The sequence below is a fragment of the Alosa sapidissima genome, chromosome 22 (assembly GCF_018492685.1).
Source record: "Alosa sapidissima isolate fAloSap1 chromosome 22, fAloSap1.pri, whole genome shotgun sequence".
Classification (NCBI taxonomy): domain Eukaryota; kingdom Metazoa; phylum Chordata; class Actinopteri; order Clupeiformes; family Clupeidae; genus Alosa; species Alosa sapidissima.
Window position 1 is genome coordinate 4,732,418 of NC_055978.1, and position 21,035 is coordinate 4,753,452.

Here is a 21,035-nt window from a genome sequence, read left to right on the forward strand (position 1 = left end):
GGTGTTATACCTCAGTTGAGTAATAATAATAATACAAAATAATAATAATAAAATGTATTTATATAGCACTTTTCAAGCACAAAGCACAAAGTGCTCTACAGACAAACAAACAAACAAAACAATAGTAATGATAACAATAATAATAATAATAATTGTAACAATAGTTGAGTACATGTAACATCAGTTCAAATTGGTGATGGGATATTTCTGCCAGACTTTGAACAAAACTGTTGGCTATTGCCGTGTCAATAGAGCATTGTCTGACAATTCCATCTGTCACGCTGTGCTGACGTTCCCACTTAAATGACCATGACCACATGGGTGAAACTATACGCTAATATGGAAGATGGGGGATGTTTTCTGTTTCCCAAGGTGTCCGGATATATAAACAAAACCGTCCCTGCTGCAGCCTCCCAGACTTCCTAGTCATTAGGGTGTGATGGAACATCACTTGGGCTAGTCTCCTTGGCAACCTAACACTGACAGACCTTAAGAGAAACACTTAAGGGATACTTTCATCAACGTCACAAAACACAAATGCACACACAAATGCACACACACACACACACACACACACACACACACACACACACACACACACACACGCACACACACACACACTAATATACGTCATGTGTGAGTTTTGGGATACTTGAATAGGGTTATACCAGGAGCACATGCATCATTAGATAAATGCATTTCCTTCCTTGAGGGAGGCTGTGCAACTCTTGCCAGTAATCACTCATGGCACAGCAGTAGGCCTACAACATAGAGGATGATGCAGCAAGACCAAGTAAACATACTACTCTAATACCGGTATTAACAAACAAACAAATGATTAAAAATGGTGTAGATTTTCATATTTTACATTTCTCTACATATAAACAGGAAATATTTAAAAGGGTGTGTTGCATATGCTCACATGTAAATATAAACTATGTCCTGTTTAGTGGATTCCTCACTCTTTCAAAAATGAGATGGGAAGAAGACTCAAGAGCAGTTTTTTTAATGGAGCATTAATCACTACACCTTTTTCAGGTCAGAGAGTCACTTCCTAGTTCTCTTAATCATGCAATATAACTTCCAATCACAGTAATGAATTTCCAACATTTAGAACATTATTATTATTTATCAATTCTAATCTAACAAGATTTTCAGGACCACAGTAAATGCTAAAGCTTACTCAATCAAAAATATATGTTAAAGTGGCCACAAATCAATACAGTGATATCATGTCATCTTTTATTCATATTATTTCATAACAGTTCCATGGTCCAATCAACATATCCCAATGCACTTTTCTTATAGCTTCACAGTGAACAGCTTCATGTCAAATAGATTTATGGCATTGAGAAATATACACAGGCAATGTACAACCCTTCATTCAACAAGTCAATGATACTTTCTAGAGGGATACGAGAAAGTACAAAACATACCAACATGCAGTATATTTATATCAAAAATAAGAAAGATTAAAAACAAGCCATCACTCAAAGAGGAGTTCATTTCATTACACACTGAGTGAAGAGTGGGTCCACTCTTCTTGATCACTAGTTGACAGTTCACAGTGGAAGGTATTTTGAATAAGAATCCACACATTTCTCCCTGTTACAGGGAAAGTGAGTTGACTGTATGGATTGTTTAATGTATCAAATGAGTTAATTTCAGGCAGTATCAGTGAACCTGTCCCCTCATTATGCTTATCCTTACTTGCACACTCCCACCACTACAGAGAGGCAAGACACTCAGGAAGACTTTTGTGAATCCTAGTATAAGTAGACACTAATCAGAGCATTACAGTATACAACATATTGTGTTAACAGCATCTAACAAGCTAACCTGTCCAGTAAAGCTGTTATCACTACTGTATGTAGCTAACTAGCCAGTTTGGCGTATACCTATAGACTAGATACAACGCTCTACGGAATTATATCTCTGTTAGAACTGGTCTGAAGAACTCAATTCTACTCTATCCATCTAAAAATAGACACTATTCTGAATTGGCTATGATTGCCATGATGGCTAACTTAGCTTGACGCTGTATGGCAGTGTGACAGTTTCTGATTAACACCATATTAAATGTGTCACAAGCCTCAAAGTCCAGTTGTGGGCAGGCATATGCCAGTTCATTTGATCCCAGGAAATGAACTGCCAATACACAATGTACTGTAACATTGGACTGTCCCCTGGCACAGTATTGTGGAAGCTACAGCATAGACTACAGTATGTGGGATAGGCTTTGTAAACATCATAAAAAATAGTTCCTGCTTGAGATAAGACTAACTGGGGAAATATTCTCTTTGCTGGCCCTTTCCCACACCGTCAGATGTCTAATCTTAGTCTTTTAGATGTGGTCAGATGCACAATGTTGTTCTATATGTGTTTTCTTGAGTCCAGCTGCCTTAGACTGTTAAGAAAGGCACTCAATTAACTCAAAGTGTTTAAAGCTTAAAGGATTGGTTGGTACAGTGCATTCACAGCAAATTCACCAATCTAATTCCCTGTTAGGTTGACCAGTCTAATCACCATTATCTACTCAACACTCACTGGATTGCCATGCAAGACAAGTTAAAGGTCATGCAAAAAAGCAGTTACTGAGTGCATGCTTACATAAGCTCTGGGGACCGTAATAAAAAACCTATGACCCAAATGCCACTGTCATTGTACACTTAGTTACAGTGATGAGAGTACAGTACAGGTGCATGGACAGACGGAAAACACCTCTTAGAAACCGGTTCTTTAAAAGATTATTGTGGTGTTGTTCAGATTTTTCTTACTACAAAGTGATAAGACGTAGATCAGAATGATAATAAAGCTGTTGATACAGCTACGTATCATTTTCTCTGAGGAAATACATTAGTGTGCCGCGTGTGTACACCACTAGATGGCATGTATAACCCTAGTAGTTTAGTAAACCTATTCAATGTATCGTTTAAAACCAGCTTTTCTGGACGAGGGGCGCCCATTGACACCTGTTCCAAGTAAGCTCTCCTCTTCGGTACAGACGACACGCAGTAGAACATTTGACAGGATGTCCTGATAAAGACTCAGGCATATCCAACCGGGTAGATAGAGCAAGGTCACCAGACCCATAAAATTTAGCGGATAGTGCGAGTAGTCCCACGAACAGGCGTCGTACTGGCGCAGTGCAAGACCCCACGAGAACTCCCAAGTGTAGATGAACACGATATAGATGGGGAGCCGCATCCATGTGTCCCATCCTCTCGCAAAGTGCAAATGCATGTACAGTTTCTCCACGACGAAGCTGCAGCTGCCGTACATCAGGAAGGACCACAGGGACGTGTGTCCGCTCAATGTCCGGTCTGACTTCTCAAACAGGTTAAAGACCGAGGTGAAGACGATCTCGTCTAAGAAACCGTGCATGCCAAAGAACAGAAATCGCAAAATGCCGGGAAGCCCAGGAAGATGTATCTTCTTCTCCGCCAGTTTTGACTGGTTCCGTTTGTCGGGGCTGTGATACTGCAGGTGCAATAACCCTTTATGAAATACATTGGTAAAGTACAACGCGAGGATATAATGAATTACAAGCTGTGTCGCTGAAACCACCCTGATGTTGTCCGTTATTGTGAATATGTTTCCAATTAAGATTTGCAGGCCAATGTAGAGAGACGGGTAGAAAATAAAGTGAAAAATAACAGGGCGTCCTTGGAAGCACTTTTTCTGCATATATACCTTTTCCAATACGAAGTGGGTCAGTGAGTGCACTATGCAGAGGTAGGGTGAGGAAAACCCCAGCAGCTTGAAATCGTTGCCATCCAGGAACCTGCGTACCGATGACAGGACGATGTCCAACGTGACTCCGTGCATCCCGTAGAAATACAGGCGCATCCATTGTGGCAGGGCAGTCATCGATTCGCTTGTGTATCCCGCGCTGCTGTTGTTGCTGCTGCTGCTGCTGCTGCTGCTTGTCAAATCTCGTTGCCGAGGCTTTTTCGGGGACCTCAAGCCTGCGTTGTCCGCCGGTCGTATTCGCAGGCTATCCCTGCGCCGAGCGGTCATGGTCACTTTCGAGTGAGTCAGATGCCAAGTCCTCTTTATACAGCATTCATAATATGCGTTCTTGCTCAGGGACCTTGCGAAAATCCTCACTGTGCCGGGTTGAAGCCCTGCACTTGACTATGCGTTGTTTCTCAGCCCAGGAACTCAACTGAAGAGGGGCGTAACGACTGGTAGGATGGTGGAAAATGCGGATGACGTCCTACCAGTGGGTCCATCGACGTCTAGCAATTGTAATGAACATAAATTGCTTTGCAAACGTATACAATGTCTTTCTTGGGCGCTTACACTTGCAGTCTGTAAAATGATTTGCTGATGGTTAGCTTGCACGACCTGCAACGCAAGAGATATTTTTGTAAACTAACCATAGACTATATGATATATATATATATATATATATATACAAATGCATTACTGTCGTCTCAGATGTAAGAAAGTATTGCACAATTTGCCAGGAAAGACAAACTCACCATTACCGGAGCAACGGCCTGTTCCGTGCGCAAATAGATGAGGTGATAATTTATCCCTTAGGGCTCGACCGACTATTAACCTGGGAACATAGGCTGGTGTATGAGCGGTACATTGCTACAATGTGGCTTTCAATGGGCCTTTGGGCACACGTCATATTCTGGGCTACTTTCTTTGCTTTCATTGCTCCCATCCTCATAACAGGCATGCGAACTGAAAATAAGCAAGCACACGAACAAAAAAATGGCACATGGATGATATGAATAGAGTATGAATGCTTAGTGATTCAATGGGGAAATCAATCAATAAATCTACATGTAAACATACTGGTGGTGGTATGGTTGTGTAGTCCATTAGACTACAGGATATTCTCACCTCGTGTGTCAACTCTAAAGTTTCGCTTTCTCTTTCTATTCCTCTTTCATTTGTCTAACCCTGTCAGCTCTTCACTTGTGTAATATCATTTAGGGTATTTCATTTTTTCATGTTCGTGGTTTGTTTTGCAGTTTATCTTTATATATTTTACCAAATCAGGTATGTAGTCATGAGCTGAGGCAGTTTTGAGAGTTACATATATATATATAAAAAAGTACAGCCTTGCATAACCTACAGAAGTTCAATGAAATATGGTGCCAAGCTTGCAATGAATCACAAAGCCATCTTTTGTGTGCATTTATGTATCAAGTGTGCCTGAAATGAATGAAAGAAGCGAAATTGCATATACATAGTTCAATTTAGTTCACTGAGTGTCTCGTCACCAAACACTAAAGAAGAACTTACAAGCTAAATATGGAACATAAAACTATATAGCCACACTTTTATGGCTGTCAGGGTTTATATGTGACAGCACCAGATTGATAACAGTCTCAATAAAGCACTACACCACCAGCTGCTGTCGTTTCCTCTTACTAAACATGTTTTTATAGCCTATGAGTGTGCAGCAAGAGATGTTTATCATTGTTTCAATAAAGATGTCTTTGAGGATGGACAATCGTTTCTGATTAAGCACAGGTTCAAGTGACACATGAGCAGGTGTTCTTTCTGACTCTTCCATTTCACCTTAGAATAGAATATGGTGTTGGATTATGGGAGTGCACAAACAGGTGACTTCTTTCGAGTGTGTGCACCTCATCACAAAGAAAACTATTTCCACCTCTGATTAGCTGCAAGAACAAATGGGCCTAGGAAAATCCCAAGGGTTCACAAATTGATGAGTCAAGCACAAAACAACAGCAAGAATGAAGAACAGAGACAAAAACTCAAGAGAATGAATAAGAAAAACAGGATTTTGTTTTGCATGTGTTTGCACATTTCTGCTTTCTGACCATAGGATGGCAGCACCCAGTTTGGTGGTAGCATCACTGGATCATGACCACAAACATGTGAAATGGTCAGCACTGTCTGCTATCATTTCCTTATTATAAAATGAATGGGTGTTTATATTTGTTGTGCTGTGCTTTGTTCTTTTTTCAACAAATATGTCTTTGTACTAGATGGCCAAACTCAAAATACATTTTGACAATAGTTTCTGATTATGCACAGGTAAGTGATACATGAAAATGTGTTCTTTCTTGGTCTTCCATTTTATCTTATCTTTATCTTTGCTCTTGGATGGATTATGGGTATACTGCACACATTCAAAAACAGGGCATTGTGCACCTCATCACTAAGAACAATATTTCCGCCCTGAGCTGTAGCCTAAAGCAACTTACCTGCATGAAAATGATCAGGTTGTCAGTGTTTGGGGTGAATCTCACTGGAAAATCTTTATTGCTGATTACTTTCTACTCAGGTACCTGAGTTATGAGAACTTTCAATATGCCAGGTACACTTAACTTTTTTTTTTTCAACTGAAGTGTACTAAGTATTGCCTACTCACTCTGTGCTAGTTTTAAGTGAACAAGTAACTTAGTGTAACTTCAACAGATAAGTTCCTTTTTTCTTTTTCCCCCTTTCTTTCCTTTTTAAGTTTTTTCCAGGTAATCGGTTTTCCACATTTTTTTTAAAGTAAAGATAACTCATCAGGTTTTACAGTGTACAATGTCAAAATAAGAAGGTATGTTTCTATTGCAGTAGGCAGATTATGCTATCAGTTTTCCATACATGGGATCAACAAGGGTTAAGGTCCAAAGCAAAACTCAGTCAGTGCCATGTTGTGGGTGAACAGAAAAGATATGTTTGGCCTGGCTGACACCAAACCAATGTTCAGTTGAATGATGGTCTGGGCCCTCTCAGTTCACTTTCAAGTTTCAAGGGGTGTAACAGCTGTGATATTAAACACTAGTGATTACAGATAGGGCAACCAGTGCTGGCATGACAAGGTTTTACGGTGTAGTCTACTTAGAGAAAAGACTGCAGAGAAACCCCCTGCACAAAGCACAATTGGATGCAAGTGAATATCAGGACCTTTAGTAACGCTACAGCAGACTTTCAATTAGAACATTTATTCATGTTATTTCATCAGGAGCATTGTTCGGATGGTTGTAATGTTGGTCTTCCTCCACATTGCTGTGCTGTCCAGTCAAGCTCTCGTTGAATGTTTCATGATATTACTAAACCCAACTATGCCAGAATGCATTTGCTGTTGCATTTTTAAACAAGTGGGCCACAAATTTCACATAAGGGTTTTGCCATTTACGAGTCAAAGGTAAATACACTAATGGAAGAGATAAAGCTCATTGTTAGCTGCATCTGCACATTTCATGTATTTACATAATCATGTAGGGTCAGTGCTGTCTGCTCTCATTTCCTCATATCATCAGCTGGGACAATGTTTCATCTCTGGGTGCAGTTTTTTTCCCCAACAAATATTTGCTTTTTTTTGTTTTTTGTTTTGTTACAAAATATGTCTAATTGTAGACGACCAAACTCCAATGGAAACAACATGAACAATAGTTTCTGATTATGCATATAGGTTCAAATGACACATAATCAGGTTTTCTTTCTCCATTTGATCACCGCTTCACCAATAGGAACACTTTTACCAATAAGATGTCCATACATCTCTGCCTCATATTTTAGCTGTTTAAGAAACCAATTATCTGCATTATAATGATCCGTTTGTTAATTATTCACAATTTGTCCCTCATTCCTTTGATATGTCTTTCCAGATCCAATGTCATTTTGCATGCCCACCTGCATGATGCTGTTACATTTTCTACGGTAATAGGATCTGTTCAGTGGTGGATGGATAGAGAAGGACAGATATTTGATGTCCTCATCTCCTCACTTCACCTGACGTAAAAGCAATTTTTTTTTTATTACAGGGTAGTAACCAATGCATTTAAATGACATATGACAATGAACAAGTTTTTGCCAAGTAGCATCTCAAGACAATTAGATTTACAATTAGATGTTACCAAATATCACAGGCCTTTAACGGACACTACAGTAAACCTGTTATTTAAACAGGACCATTGCCAGATTTTTGACTCAGGTATTTTTTGTTTTGTTTTTGGTTATGTGAGAACTCAGCATACCTATGTACATGCACAATTCAGAGTTCATGTGAAGGACTGGACTCACTGGAAAATCTCTTTTGTTGATTGCTTTCCGCTCGCGTACCTGAGTTAGGAGAATTTCAACATGCCAGGTACACAACTTTTTTTTTCAACTGAAGTGAACTGAGTAAAAAAGTGCGTCTTCAGGCAGTGCGTTTACAGGATCCGTTTGGACGATCGGCCAAAACGATGCTAAACAGGTGCATTTAAACCAAAAACTGTCTCCGTGTGGATGGCCCCTTAGAGAAAAGACTGTAGAGAAACCCCCTGCACAAAGCACAATTGGATGCAAGTGAATATCAGGACCTTTAGTAGGCTAACACTACAGCTGTTTGTTCAGCATGATGCGAACTTCTGGTTACTCAGATTACACTACAGCAGACATTCAGTTAGAACATTTATTCATGTTCATCAGGAGCATTGTTCGTTTGGTTATAATGTTGGTTTTCCTCCACATTGCTGTGCTGTCGAGTCGAAACCCAACTACAGAATGCATTTGCTGTTTACCATTTTTAAACATATTTCATTTTAATGGTTTTGCAATTTATGAGTCAAAGGTAAACACACTAATGAAGAGATAAAACTCTGTAGGTGTTTGTTACTGTTTGTAGAATTTAAATTATTGTTTGAAAAAAATAAAAATGTGCCACAACTTTTTAGAGAGAGAGAGCATCTCTTTACCTGTATAAGTTATCTAAGATTTGTTGATTACAGAGGTAGAACACTTTAAAATGTTGTTTGGTGTGAAGATTACAAAACAAAACAAAAGTCAGAATGATGAAGAATGTAAATAAAAGGCTCATCTTACCCCGCTCTCCCCTATGTGAGGACTCATCATACAGAACATGCATAATTCAGAATTCATTTGAAGGTTGGATCAACATTTTTTTGTAAGTGTAAGTAGGCCTAATGTAAAATGAATGAAAACTATAGAGGATGGCAAAGAATGAACTATATAGTAGTAGGCTAGCAATATATGTTGTAGACCTAACCCACAAAAATATATTTGTTTAGGGGGAAATTATGGAAAAATCGCCTTGAGCACTGGACTGTCATCATTTCACGATCAGGGAAGTTTTATTTGCCGTCAATGTACGGGTGCGGGTGAACAACCGGATGTCTTGCATTCCATCCAGATTCTAAATGCCTCTGCACTCTCGTTCAGTGTCACTCGCTCTGCTGCTTCATAGGACAAGCTGGCTACTGAAATGTCGTCTTTAGGGCGCTGCTCAGTCGAATCTGCGGGAACAGCCACCAGCCTCTGCAATAGCCATCAGCGGTCGCTGACTGTCTTCTGCCAGGAGTGTGGAGTAGCCTTGTGCGACAGCTGCTTGTCCAACGGCGATCATCGCAATCACCAATTCTCTTCTAGTCTTCTAGACGCATGCATGAAACGATTAGTGAGATCACCTCTTTTTAGCTTCAAAAACAAACTTAATGGATTATATTAGCATCGAAAATAAGCCTACTTATTATTTGTTGATGTTTATCTTCTTCCAGGATGAACTAATGAAAAACAACAAAGAACTGGCAAGAAGTATCAAGAAGCAAGGCAATTTCACTTCAGATGCATCAATCACTAATAGCATCAAATATATAGAGGTAAGAAATTTGGTTTTCACACTTACCAGAATGTCTACATTATTTAAATGATTCTACCCATATCAGCTATCTGCGAATTCAATTCAGCTTCTCGTCTGTCTTGTTATAGGCCAACTTTCTAAAAACTAAAGAGAACCTAGATGCTATGTTTAATGAGCTCAGAGACCTGCTGGAGGTGAACAAGATCCAGGCCTTCAAACTGTTAGCCGCCCAACAGAAGCACATGGAGGCACAACTCACTGAGCTCAAGACAAAGGCAGAAATCCATGAGGAACTAGAACGGCTTAAGATCCAGACAGGACAAACCCCAGACAATGCTTTTTCTGTGCAGGTAAAGTTTTCATTACTATTAGTCTACAACTCAGAGGTATAAAGTGAAGTCAGCATTGTAAGCATTTTGTTACTCTGTGTTGTGGAATCTGTACAGCTCATACTGCTTACTTAACACTGGAAAAAGTTGGAGTACAGCAAAGCTATATGGAGGTTCGAGTAAGAGTGAATAGGTTGCATAACTATCAGTACAGCAGTTTATACATAACAGAGTAACATATTTCCACCCATGCTGTCTACTGAATACATTTGGTCATACCAGACATAGGGGACTCGAGTCACATTTTTTAAGACTTGAGACTTGCTTGATCAACATGTATAAAAGACTCGACTTGACTTGCTATTCATGGCTTGAGACTTGACTTAGACTTGAGACAAATGACTTGAAATGACTTGACTTTTTATTTTTTTCATAGATATTAAGGAGTTAACTTTACGATTTTAGAAAATCTGCTTAGGTGCTGTTGCATGCGTCACGCGAGCGACCCTGTCACGGTACCGATCCACTTGCACGACACTTCATTTTGTCGTGTCGCATTCCACTCTAGTCCTATGGGTGACGTCAAGCGACTTTAACGCGCCCGCAAAGCATTCCGGGAAGGCAGCGCTGCATTTGAAAATATGTTGTGCGTCAAAAAGCTGTACGAAGCCAAGGGGGCAGGCGAATTCCCGGAAGTAGAAGAATCGACGTAGGCTGGAGGGACCACCTCTCTGCTAACTCCCATAGAAGTCCATTCATTCTAGGATTTTTTTGAAATACCATAACTTCATATAACATATATCCTGTGCCGATATTGTAGCTTCTGTGTAATCCACATAAACACTACAAAGGCAAAACAAACTCCACTACCTCGTCCGTAACGTTGGTTACCCGTAAGAAGAATGGTTAGCTTGTTCGGTTGGAGGGAAGCTAGCTTTGACGTAATCTCTCTTTCGCGCCGTAGGGAGATAACCGTATTGTTTGGATAAGAAGCTCAGTCCACCTTACTATGACGGTAACTCATAAGCAAACCCTAGCATACACGACCGTATGTTAAGGTAAAGCATTACACAGAGGCAACCTAATAATAATAAAAAAGTAAACCTATTTTTTTTTAAAAACGGCACTAATCATTACAGAGGTTTTCGATGGATTGACCGTAGGTCGGAAAAGTGGAAAGAAGATTAGCTTCAAGGCTATAACTTTTTTGTTTTGTTGACTGTTTTTGAAGATGATCATGTATGGTAGCTTCAACATTAACACGACTTGGTGAGGATGATATTAATAATAATACATAAATAAATGTTTAACTTTGATGACTTTGAAGGCGAAGGAAGTGTGAGAAGAATTTCTGTGTATCTATCATATGAGTTACAAGATTCAGTTCGATGGCTAACGTCACAAAGTTAAGTGTGAGTCTGCGCAGTACTGGGGGGACCAACTGAAAAATCGTTCTATTTGACTCAGTGCCCTCCCATTGAAAACGACGGAGTCTGTTCGTCCATTTCTTTTACTGTCTATGGACGAAGCCCATCTTTATGCAAATTAATCCGTTGAACGCGAGGCGACTCTCCAATGAAAGGACGAGGTTGTAGGTCCTTTGTTCTACCACAACGGTGCCTGTGAAACTTTGGTTCCGCTTACAACACTAATAATGTTTTAACGATCTCTTCCACGACCACCTAGTAGTCCATAAAACAAACAAAACTAGGATTTGGATGAATATATTGACTGTTGGTGTTTCTGGTAAGGATTTGAGATTACATTGAGTAGTTTAAATAAAACAAGATTTCCAAATGGCTTGCATAGTTTGTTTAGGCTATTAATGTGTTGTATACTGTTAAGTACATGCCTAAAATTGTGGTCCATTTGTGGAAAAACACTTAAGATACGTTAAAACGAACTGAGTATGAGCTGGTAACTGACATTTTAAACAAAACGCCCACACAAGACTGAACGTGGGGAGGCAGCGCGACATCTATGCGACACGACAAAATGAAGTGTCGTGCAAGTGGATCGGTACCGTCATTGTACCAAGTGACGCGACGCGACAGACCAACAGCAAGTGCCAGATCAAATGAGACAGCCTGAGGTAGGCTAACTTGCAAATACGTTTCTACGTTTATACCAAAACATAATAATGTTTGGCTTCACAGATGATGTATCTAACAAGTCAAAGGAGAAATGAACAGCAGTCTGCAAGTGTGCAAAATAGCGACATAACCACCACCACGTTGATTTTCATCCGAAGTTAGTCGTGTTAGAAACCTCAAATTTGAGGCATGTTAAGAGTTGGCTTTGAATTTATTAAGCCTTTTAGTTGACGCCATATTCGGTTAGAATGTGTAAAATGGCAAAGTGAAATATTTTCTTGTCTAAGTTTAATCTTTATATACAGGGATGGATTACTGCACGGGCCTACCGGGCCGAGGCCCAGGGGCCCAAGGGGTCAGGGGGCCCTGAAGCCCAAGCCTTTGCATGGAATCATTGCCTCAATATCAACAAATCAGGATGTAGACTATGAATCTGATTGCATTTAGTATTGGCCATCCCTAAAATGCACCAGAATACAGGAAATCACATCAAACAAATTAAAAATGTTCTGGGGGAGGACCCCCAAACCCCCCCTCCCACATATAAGACAATAAGTGGGGGGCCCTTAATACATCTGGGCCCAGGGGCCCGAAAGTTCATAATCCGCCCATGTTGATATATAGCGAAAATGTTGCCAATGTAACCTAAAGTAAGCGCCTCTCTTTTCCTTGTTACATACGTTACAGCCTAGTAGTAGGCTAACAACAGTAAGTAGGCCTAGCTAACTGCCAGCAATCAGCATAGAAAAGTAGCTTATTTCACATGTTAGGCTTATGTATAATATGATATAGCATTGACGGTCCTAAACCCTCCTAAAACCCATTGAGCTGTCGCGCTTGTCAAAGTTTGGCAGTGACGTCGGCGGCAGCGTTTGATTGATTGATTAGTTCACTTTTTCAACATTATTGGTTCCCTGGAGATGTGACAGGTCAGGATAGGTGTAAGGGCAGTTCCAGCGTTATGGATGTGACAATTAGACTCATATTGGTAAACAAAATGCCTTAGAGTGGGGGCAAAATTAGTATCAGTGAATTAATTTGCATAACTTTTAATGTAACCTCTGTCCTCTGAATACTGAGAAATCCTCAAATTTCATATAATCAATTTCATCCTAAGAATACAAGGCATTTTATCAGCGTTATGGATGTGACATGAAATGGACACACTTTTGTGAGAGATTACAGGTTTTCTACAAACTCTGTGAATTTTGAAGGAAACTGCCGAAACTATGATATATGTAGCATGAAGGAGACTTGAATGAACACAAAAAGTGTGTTTTTGAAACTATGCGTCATTTTCGTAATGCATTATGTAGGAAAAATTGGCGTTATGGATGTGACGGTTTCACGTTATGGATGTGACGTGTCTGAACCAGTCCTCGACAAACTACATAAAACACATAATTAAGTAGTGAATTTTGATATGAAACAATTGAAATAGTAATCATGAAAAACTAGCGATGAAATTATTGCTTCCTCAGTGCCCACTAAGAGACACAGGGAGAATCAGGACAACAAGTCATTTAAAATATAAATATATATTTCTTTTACCGTCATCAATTTTGGTCAGTGATTCCCGGGTTACTGAAACACCAGGGAACATGAAACTTGGTGGCCACTCCCTTAAATAACTAGCCCTACCTGAACCGTTGCACCCAAGATGACAAAATATTTATGGTATGTTAGTCTCAAGAGCCCGCATCAACCTAACCCATACCCACTCATTTGTGATTTGCACACATAAAGTACATGTGCACACACGCACATGCACACACACACACACACACACATGCACGCACGCACGCACGCATAGTCGCACACATACAGACAGGCAAGCACACACACACATAAACACATACAGACAGGCAAAGCACACACACACACACATGCACTAACAAACACCCACATGAATGCAGACACATAAACACAAACACACAGGCACGCATATGCATGTGCGCGTGCAAACACACACATAAACACACAAACACAGGCACGCATACGCACATGCACACACACAGACACACACACACACACAGACACACACACACACACACACTTATAAACAAAAGCAAACTCACATATGCACACACTCATTTACATGCACATGAGTTGCAGGAGTAGAAAATGGAGACAAATTGACAAGCGTGATTTATTTTTGCGAAGAGAATATGCAGGACTGAGAGGCGGTCATATTTTATACCACTATGCGGTACATCTAGTTTATTGCTGCCGTTACTTATGTTACTCTGTGGGTATTAGCTACAGAGGACCTGACACTTCAAATGCTGGCATATCGCGTCACATTTAAAATTAAACTGTGTTAAGCAGACGTGAACGGCAGGCTGAACAGATCTGCAACAGAAGGAGGTTGCTATGTTAACTCCAGCTGCAAAGTCAGCCATCTTCACCAGCTAACACGATAATCCAGTTACTGTACAACAACAGTATGACAGTTACAGGAAGATAATCGCTCAGATTTTCGTTATTAGGCCACTTGAAAATAGGCTATGGCTAGGCTAATCACTGGAGGTATTTTAATATTATGTTTGTTTTGCTAATGGTTAGGCAAGGCCTCCCTGTGGTTTTGATCAACCTAATAATCTTTGAAATGTCAATTGTAAACACTAAGGTGAAATGCGTTGAAACTGACATGCCACCAGAACAGACATTTTATCGGCTTTGAGGTATAATAAAGTCTCCAGTCTTGTAAATTCACATTATGTAACATCCATAACGTCACATCCATAACGCACCATTAAAGGTTTTAAAAGCAAGAAAGTGGCACAATTTCACACAATTTCACACTTTACATTGATATAAATCAGCTTTGCACAGACACTATGGACATTGTCGCATCAACACTGTATGTGTAGCATAAACGTTTCCTATAAAACGTTATGGATGTGACATGGCCATGGAACTTGCTGACTTAAAAACAAAAGCCTTACAAATGTAAGGAGTTGTGCTCTTAAAGGCAAGCTGAGCATAGACATTGCTCTACCATTCCCTTGTCAATCTGGAATTTGTCAAATGGCACAATTTGTTTGAACCTTGGGTCCATTTATCCACTTTTTAAATATGTATAATATTACCATGTGAAAAATGTTGTTTCTGTATGGTTGCACACCATATTTATGATTTATGATTTATTCCATCAAATTCAATCAGATCAGTTACAAACAATAAAATATAGACCTAAATGAAGATTTCAACAACAGTTCTATTTGCGTATGCTCAACTTTTTTTTTCCATGGTAAGGATGACCTTTGCATGGAATTGCCCGTAACTGTTTGAATATTTTCATGATTTGATGTAGCTTAGGCTACCTTATATTTGAGGCATATTGAAACAATAATAGGCTATTTTATGATAGGTCTACTTGAAATACATGTATTTTTATTCGTATACATTTCATCTTATTCTATAAACCGTTCAGATATAGGCTATGTGGCTTGAATGAATGCAATGTTCATAACTAGCCTATTGTAGCTTATTTTAAAATGAAAACATGGTTAAATCATCATGAATTTCAATGATTTGGCTATGACTTGACTTGACTTGCTTGACTGTCACAAAAAATGACTTGAGACTTGAAGGTTAAGACTTGAGACCTGCTTGTGACTTACTCCCACCTTTGGGTCATACCTTCATAATCATTTTCTCCTATTATGTACTTCTTGGATGCTTAAAAAGGCAAATGGTCAACACCATATTTCAGTCCTGCTGCTCCTAATGCTTTTTTCTTCTTCATAGACTCAATGTGTGGAACTGGAGAAAAGGTCAGCATAACTTTATATTTAGACAGCACTAACTTACATTGAATGAAAAATATAAATCTATGGAAATTATCAGGTTTTTGAAATCAATTTCAATAATGTTTGCCTGTTCAATATCTGTTCATTGATTCGTTATAGAATTGAAATCATTGACAATAACTTTGTTGACTGGGAAAAAAAAGATGATCATCTCAGACGGAAATCACTGGAGAACTCTGTCCGTATGATCCTTGAGAAGAGCAAATCATGTCTGACACACCCATTGAAGTGTAAGCATAATTAAAAATACAGCAATTAAAACATATTTGTCAACAAGCAAAACTGAAATAACTTGTTGGAGACTATTTTAAAATAAATGGGGCTATTATATTAAAACCACTAAAGTGAAATTGCTGCCTATACTGAAATGACCTTATAGCCTTTATAAAGATTTTACCTTTAATGGAATAGCTGCCTTATGACCATAACAAATTTTAAAAACTGATGACGAGTTTATCACCATCTCTTTTTGAATAGTTGTTGACTTCATCACATTTGACAAAAACACGGCCCATGAGAAGCTGAGCGTGTCGGAGGATAATAGACAGGTGACTCTCTTCGCTAAGGACATGCAGAGTAACCAAAGTAAACCAGACAAAGCTCAGGATGCCCGACTACTGCATGTGCAAGCAGAGCAGACCTTCACCGCTGGCCAGCACTACTGGGAGGTGGACGTGCGAGGGTGTCGGAGCTGGGAGATAGGTGTGGTGGGAGAAGAGGGGACAGAGAAGCTCTCCTGGACGCTGAGGCTGGACGACGGCGTGCTGACAGCGCTGCATAACCATGGCGACTTCAGAGTGAGAGAGCAGGACCTCTCGTTCCTCGGCGTGTTCCTCGACTGCGACAAGGGCCGCCTGTGGTTCTACAACGTCGACACTGATGCCACCATACACACGTTTCCGGTCCGCCGTGGCAGCGGCAGGACGATGCGGCCGGTGTTCAGCATCGCCCCTGAGGAGGAGGACGAGTTTTCCTGTCTGGTCCTGTGTAACATTTGTGAGAATGACCCGAGGCCTGCAAGCATGGCTGACTCATGCGTGGACTCGCCAAACGCCCACTGATCCTCCAAGGCCCGCTTATCCGAGCCCTGCCTGCCGTGTTTTCTTCTAACTACCACAGTTGTTCGTTTGTCTTTTAAATTATTTATTTACAACTTAAGTATATTCGGAAATCTGAGTAAAACACCTTCCATGTAAGTTAATTATCTATAGAAATGTTTGTGTATTGCATCAAAATAAATGTGCATACCCTGACAATCATGAAAGGAGTCTCTCTTTGATTCGGCTGATGAACACAGAAAAAAAGCCAACCAACAACTAAGCTACTCTACAGGTTAATTTGAATATGATAAGATGGTATTATGAAAATCATACATGCATTTGAAAAATGAAGTTCCTCTTCACCAACATTGGAACTGAAAGCATTTCCTGGTGATGGGTACATTACACTTCTGCCTATAGTCACATGAAGTTACACAAAGTCACATGTTACACATACATGTAATACAGGGCCACGGAGTAGTACATTTGTGCATCTGATAATTACATTACACGGTTTACAAAACAAATGTAACCAGGTTTACTATTTTTCACTATCTTTAGTTTTTCTTTTTACAATTTTACTATTTTCTCATGATATAGCCTATTCCATGACCTTTACTCTGATTTATTATCTGACTTATTAAGCAAGATCATGATTATTTATTTTTCTGACAAACATGTGGTCATCACAGCTCAAACTCTGATTTGAACAACTTGTGGAGTTCTCCAAACACATGTAATTATTCACAACTTTAGTTGCTGGGCCACAGACATGATGAACTTGTGAGCAATTAACCTCAAATTTATGTAATCATGATGATTATGCTTAAGAAATCATAAATCATAATGATGTACCTAATGCTTTAGTTGATGGGTTGTTTATGCATGAATGTCAGTTCCTGATGATGATTCAAGAAATAAGGAATGAAGGAATGCATAAATCATGAATAATGCATGAATTCATGATAATTCATGAACACAGATGTGTTCAAAAGATTTGCTTTTTTTAGACGGAATGATTAACAAAGTGGAAGTGAAGTATATTTTCATTTGAAGACATCAGTGTACCGCACATGACGAAGTTTATGCGCTCCCTAACTACTGAAGGGGAATTTCTGCTCTTACACAGAAGGCCAACTTGGTAACATTCCATGGATGCAAAACCGTTTGAGGCAAAAGGTGTGACAACTTTTATTATTTTTTGTTAATGTTAGACATGAACTGACATGTAAACAGGTCATTCATGGCCTAATATGTTAACAAGACCATATTCAGATGGTGAAAATGCTGCCTAAGCCAGTTTTTGTTGTCAGCACGGAAGAATTTGAAAGGGTGTTTTTTTTTTACATCAACCTTTCAGTTTGTGGTTATGAACTTAAAGCTGCAGTTGGCAAGTCTGACAGATTGAGGGGACTTAGCCAAAATATTGAATGTTTACAACTCTCATGCCCTTCCACCACTACCACCGAGCACCCTCTCATCGAGTTTGTGCTCATCAGTGCGCATCAGACTGTGATTGACAGTCAGATCTCACACAGCCCTGCTCTGATTGGACCAGAAGAACCGGGAGCTGTGGATTTTTGCAAAACAAATAACAGGCTCTAGATGGAGGTAGAAGTGCAGGTTTTTTTTCTAAAACCGGCTGATTTATGTTGTTCTGTCGGAGCATAGTGTCGGTTTCAGTGAATATGATCAAAAAAATCTTGCCAACTGCAGCTGTGTTCAAGATCAAACCTGTGCATACATTTGTTTTTGTAACTGAGGGCACAGTGGGTTGTTTTGCTGCTGTTGCTCATTACTGTACTCCTGCAGATCAGGTACAGTACATGTACTGAACCCTGGAGGGGTCATTGCAAGATATTTGTTAGTGTGTATACAGAAATCGCTCATTTTACTAAATTGTGTGCACGTTTTACTAAATAGTGCGCTCATGGTTGCAATGTTTTGCCCAACACTGTGCATGCTACATTAACATGAGTCCTACTGTACGTCATCTCAAGAGAGAGAAGAGAGAGAGGGAGAGAGTGGGATAGATGGATGGAAGTAGAGAGATATACCAGGAGAGATGGAGAGAGGGGGGGGGGGGGCAGACAGAAAAAAGAGACGGTAGATAAGCAAGTATTTCTTCCGTCGGCGGCAGCGTTTGATTGATTGATTAGTTCACTTTTTCAACATTATTGGTTCCCTTGAGATGTGACAGGTCAGGATAGGTGTAACTGTTTGAATATTTTCATCATTTGATGTAGCTTAGGCTACCTAATATTTGAGGCATATTGAAAACAATAATAGGCTATTTTATAATAGGTCTACTTGAAATACATGTATTTTTATTCGTATACATTTCATCTTATTCTATAAACCGTTCAGATATAGGCTATGTGGCTTGAATGAATGCAATGTCTATTTGAAATAAAACTCCAGCAGTTCATAACTAGCCTATTGTAGCTTATTTTAAAATGAAAACATGGTTAAATCATCATGAATTTCAATGATTTGGCTATGACTTGACTTGACTTGCTTGACTGTCACAAAAAATGACTTGGACTTGCTTGAGACTTGAAGGTTAAGACTTGAGACCTGCTTGTGACTTACTCCCACCTCTGGGTCATACCTTCATAATCATTTTCTCCTATTATGTACTTCTTGGATGCTTAAAAAGGCAAATGGTCAACACCATATTTCAGTCCTGCTGCTCCTTATGCTTTTTTCTTCTTCATAGACTCAATGTGTGGAACTGGAGAAAAGGTCAGCATAACTTTATATTTATACAGCACTAACTTACATTGAATGAAAAATATAAATCTATGGAAATTATCAGGTTTTTGAAATCAATTTGAATAATGTTTGCCTGTTCAATATCTGTTCATTGATTCGTTATAGAATTGAAATCATTGACAATAACTTTGTTGACTGGGAAAAAAAAGATGATCATCTCAGACGGAAATCACTGGAGAACTCTGTCCGTATGATCCTTGAGAAGAGCAAATCATGTCTGACACACCCATTGAAGTGTAAGCATAATTAAAAATACAGCAATTAAAACATATTTGTCAACAAGCAAAACTGAAATAACTTGTTGGAGACTATTTTAAAATAAATGGGGCTATTATATTAAAACCACTAAAGTGAAATTGCTGCCTATACTGAAATGACCTTATAGCCTTTATAAAGATTTTACCTTTAATGGAATAGCTGCCTTATGACCATAACAAATTTTAAAAACTAATGACGAGTTTATCACCATCTCTTTTTGAATAGTTGTTGACTTCATCACATTTGACAAAAACACGGCCCATGAGAAGCTGAGCGTGTCGGAGGATAATAGACAGGTGACTCTCTTCGCTAAGGACATGCAGAGTAACCAAAGTCAACCAGACAAAGCTCAGGATGCCCGACTACTGCATGTGCAAGCAGAGCAGACCTTCACCGCTGGCCAGCACTACTGGGAGGTGGACGTGCGAGGGTGTCGGAGCTGGGAGATAGGTGTGGTGGGAGAAGAGGGGACAGAGAAGCTCTCCTGGACGCTGAGGCTGGACGACGGCGTGCTGACAGCGCTGCATAACCATGGCGACTTCAGAGTGAGAGAGCAGGACCTCTCGTTCCTCGGCGTGTTCCTCGACTGCGACAAGGGCCGCCTGTGGTTCTACAACGTCGACACTGATGCCACCATACACACGTTTCCGGTCCGCCGTGGCAGCGGCAGGACGATGCGGCTGGTGTTCAGCATGCCCATGAGGAGGAGGACGAGTTTTCCTGTCTGGTCCTGTGTAACATTTGTGAGAATGACCCGAGGCCTGCAAGCATGGCTGACTCATGCGTGGACTCGCCAAACGCCCACTGATCCTCCAAGGCCCGCTTACCCGAGCCCTGCCTGCCGTGTTTTCTTCTAACTACCACAGTTGTTCGTTTGTCTTTTAAATTATTTATTTACAACTTAAGTATATTCGGAAATCTGAGTAAAACACCTTCCATGTAAGTTAATTATCTATAAAAATGTTTGTGTATTACATCTAAATAAATGTGCATACCCTGACAATCATGAAAAGAGTCTCTTTTTGATTCAGCTGATGAACACAGAAAAAAAGTCAACCAACAACTAAGCTACTCTACAGGTTAATTTGAATATGATAAGATGGTATTATGATTACACTTCTGCCTATAGTCACATGAAGTTACACAAAGTCACATGT

General features: G+C 39.7%; 4 protein-coding genes and 1 long non-coding RNA gene across 6 annotated transcripts in view; 3 read left to right on the forward strand and 2 right to left on the reverse strand.

The window, feature by feature from the left end:
• The window catches only part of LOC121697873 (hyaluronidase PH-20-like), a 6,135-nt gene extending 3,918 nt beyond the window's left edge, over positions 1-2,217 (forward strand). The window contains exon 5 of the mRNA XM_042079661.1: positions 2,196-2,217. Coding sequence (XP_041935595.1) covers positions 2,196-2,217 — 22 coding nt within the window. The remainder of the gene's footprint in view (positions 1-2,195) is intronic.
• A 452-nt stretch (positions 2,218-2,669) lies between these two features.
• On the reverse strand, positions 2,670-4,933 carry LOC121697721 (transmembrane protein 229A). Of its 2 annotated transcripts, XM_042079359.1 has the most exons (3): positions 4,861-4,933; positions 4,488-4,698; positions 2,670-4,350 (listed from the first exon to the last, which is right to left on the reverse strand). In XM_042079359.1, the coding sequence occupies exon 3, from the start codon at positions 4,018-4,020 to the stop codon at positions 2,917-2,919; it is 1,104 nt and encodes a 367-aa protein (XP_041935293.1). In that variant the 5' UTR covers positions 4,021-4,350; positions 4,488-4,698; positions 4,861-4,933; the 3' UTR covers positions 2,670-2,916. The 2 variants fall into 2 exon arrangements, with proteins under 2 accessions (XP_041935293.1, XP_041935294.1); XM_042079360.1 differs by lacking the exon at positions 4,861-4,933 and having other exon boundaries at positions 4,488-4,787.
• Positions 4,934-8,288: 3,355 nt separating this feature from the next.
• On the forward strand, positions 8,289-16,999 carry LOC121697321 (zinc-binding protein A33-like). Its single transcript, XM_042078801.1, has 6 exons — positions 8,289-9,385; positions 9,486-9,587; positions 9,697-9,918; positions 15,744-15,769; positions 15,905-16,035; positions 16,283-16,999. Exons 1-6 carry the CDS (start codon positions 9,194-9,196, stop codon positions 16,864-16,866), a joined length of 1,257 nt encoding a protein of 418 aa, XP_041934735.1. The 5' UTR covers positions 8,289-9,193; the 3' UTR covers positions 16,867-16,999.
• Positions 9,273-9,731, reverse strand: LOC121697323. Its single transcript, XR_006026426.1, has 3 exons — positions 9,614-9,731; positions 9,455-9,491; positions 9,273-9,361 (listed from the first exon to the last, which is right to left on the reverse strand). It is a non-coding gene; the product is annotated as an uncharacterized LOC121697323 (long non-coding RNA).
• A 2,554-nt stretch (positions 17,000-19,553) lies between the features above and the next one.
• Positions 19,554-20,819, forward strand: LOC121697425 (butyrophilin subfamily 1 member A1-like). Its single transcript, XM_042078948.1, has 3 exons — positions 19,554-19,590; positions 19,726-19,856; positions 20,104-20,819. The coding sequence occupies exons 2-3, from the start codon at positions 19,811-19,813 to the stop codon at positions 20,733-20,735; spliced, it is 678 nt and encodes a 225-aa protein (XP_041934882.1). The 5' UTR covers positions 19,554-19,590; positions 19,726-19,810; the 3' UTR covers positions 20,736-20,819.
• The last annotated feature ends 216 nt before the right edge of the window (positions 20,820-21,035 follow it).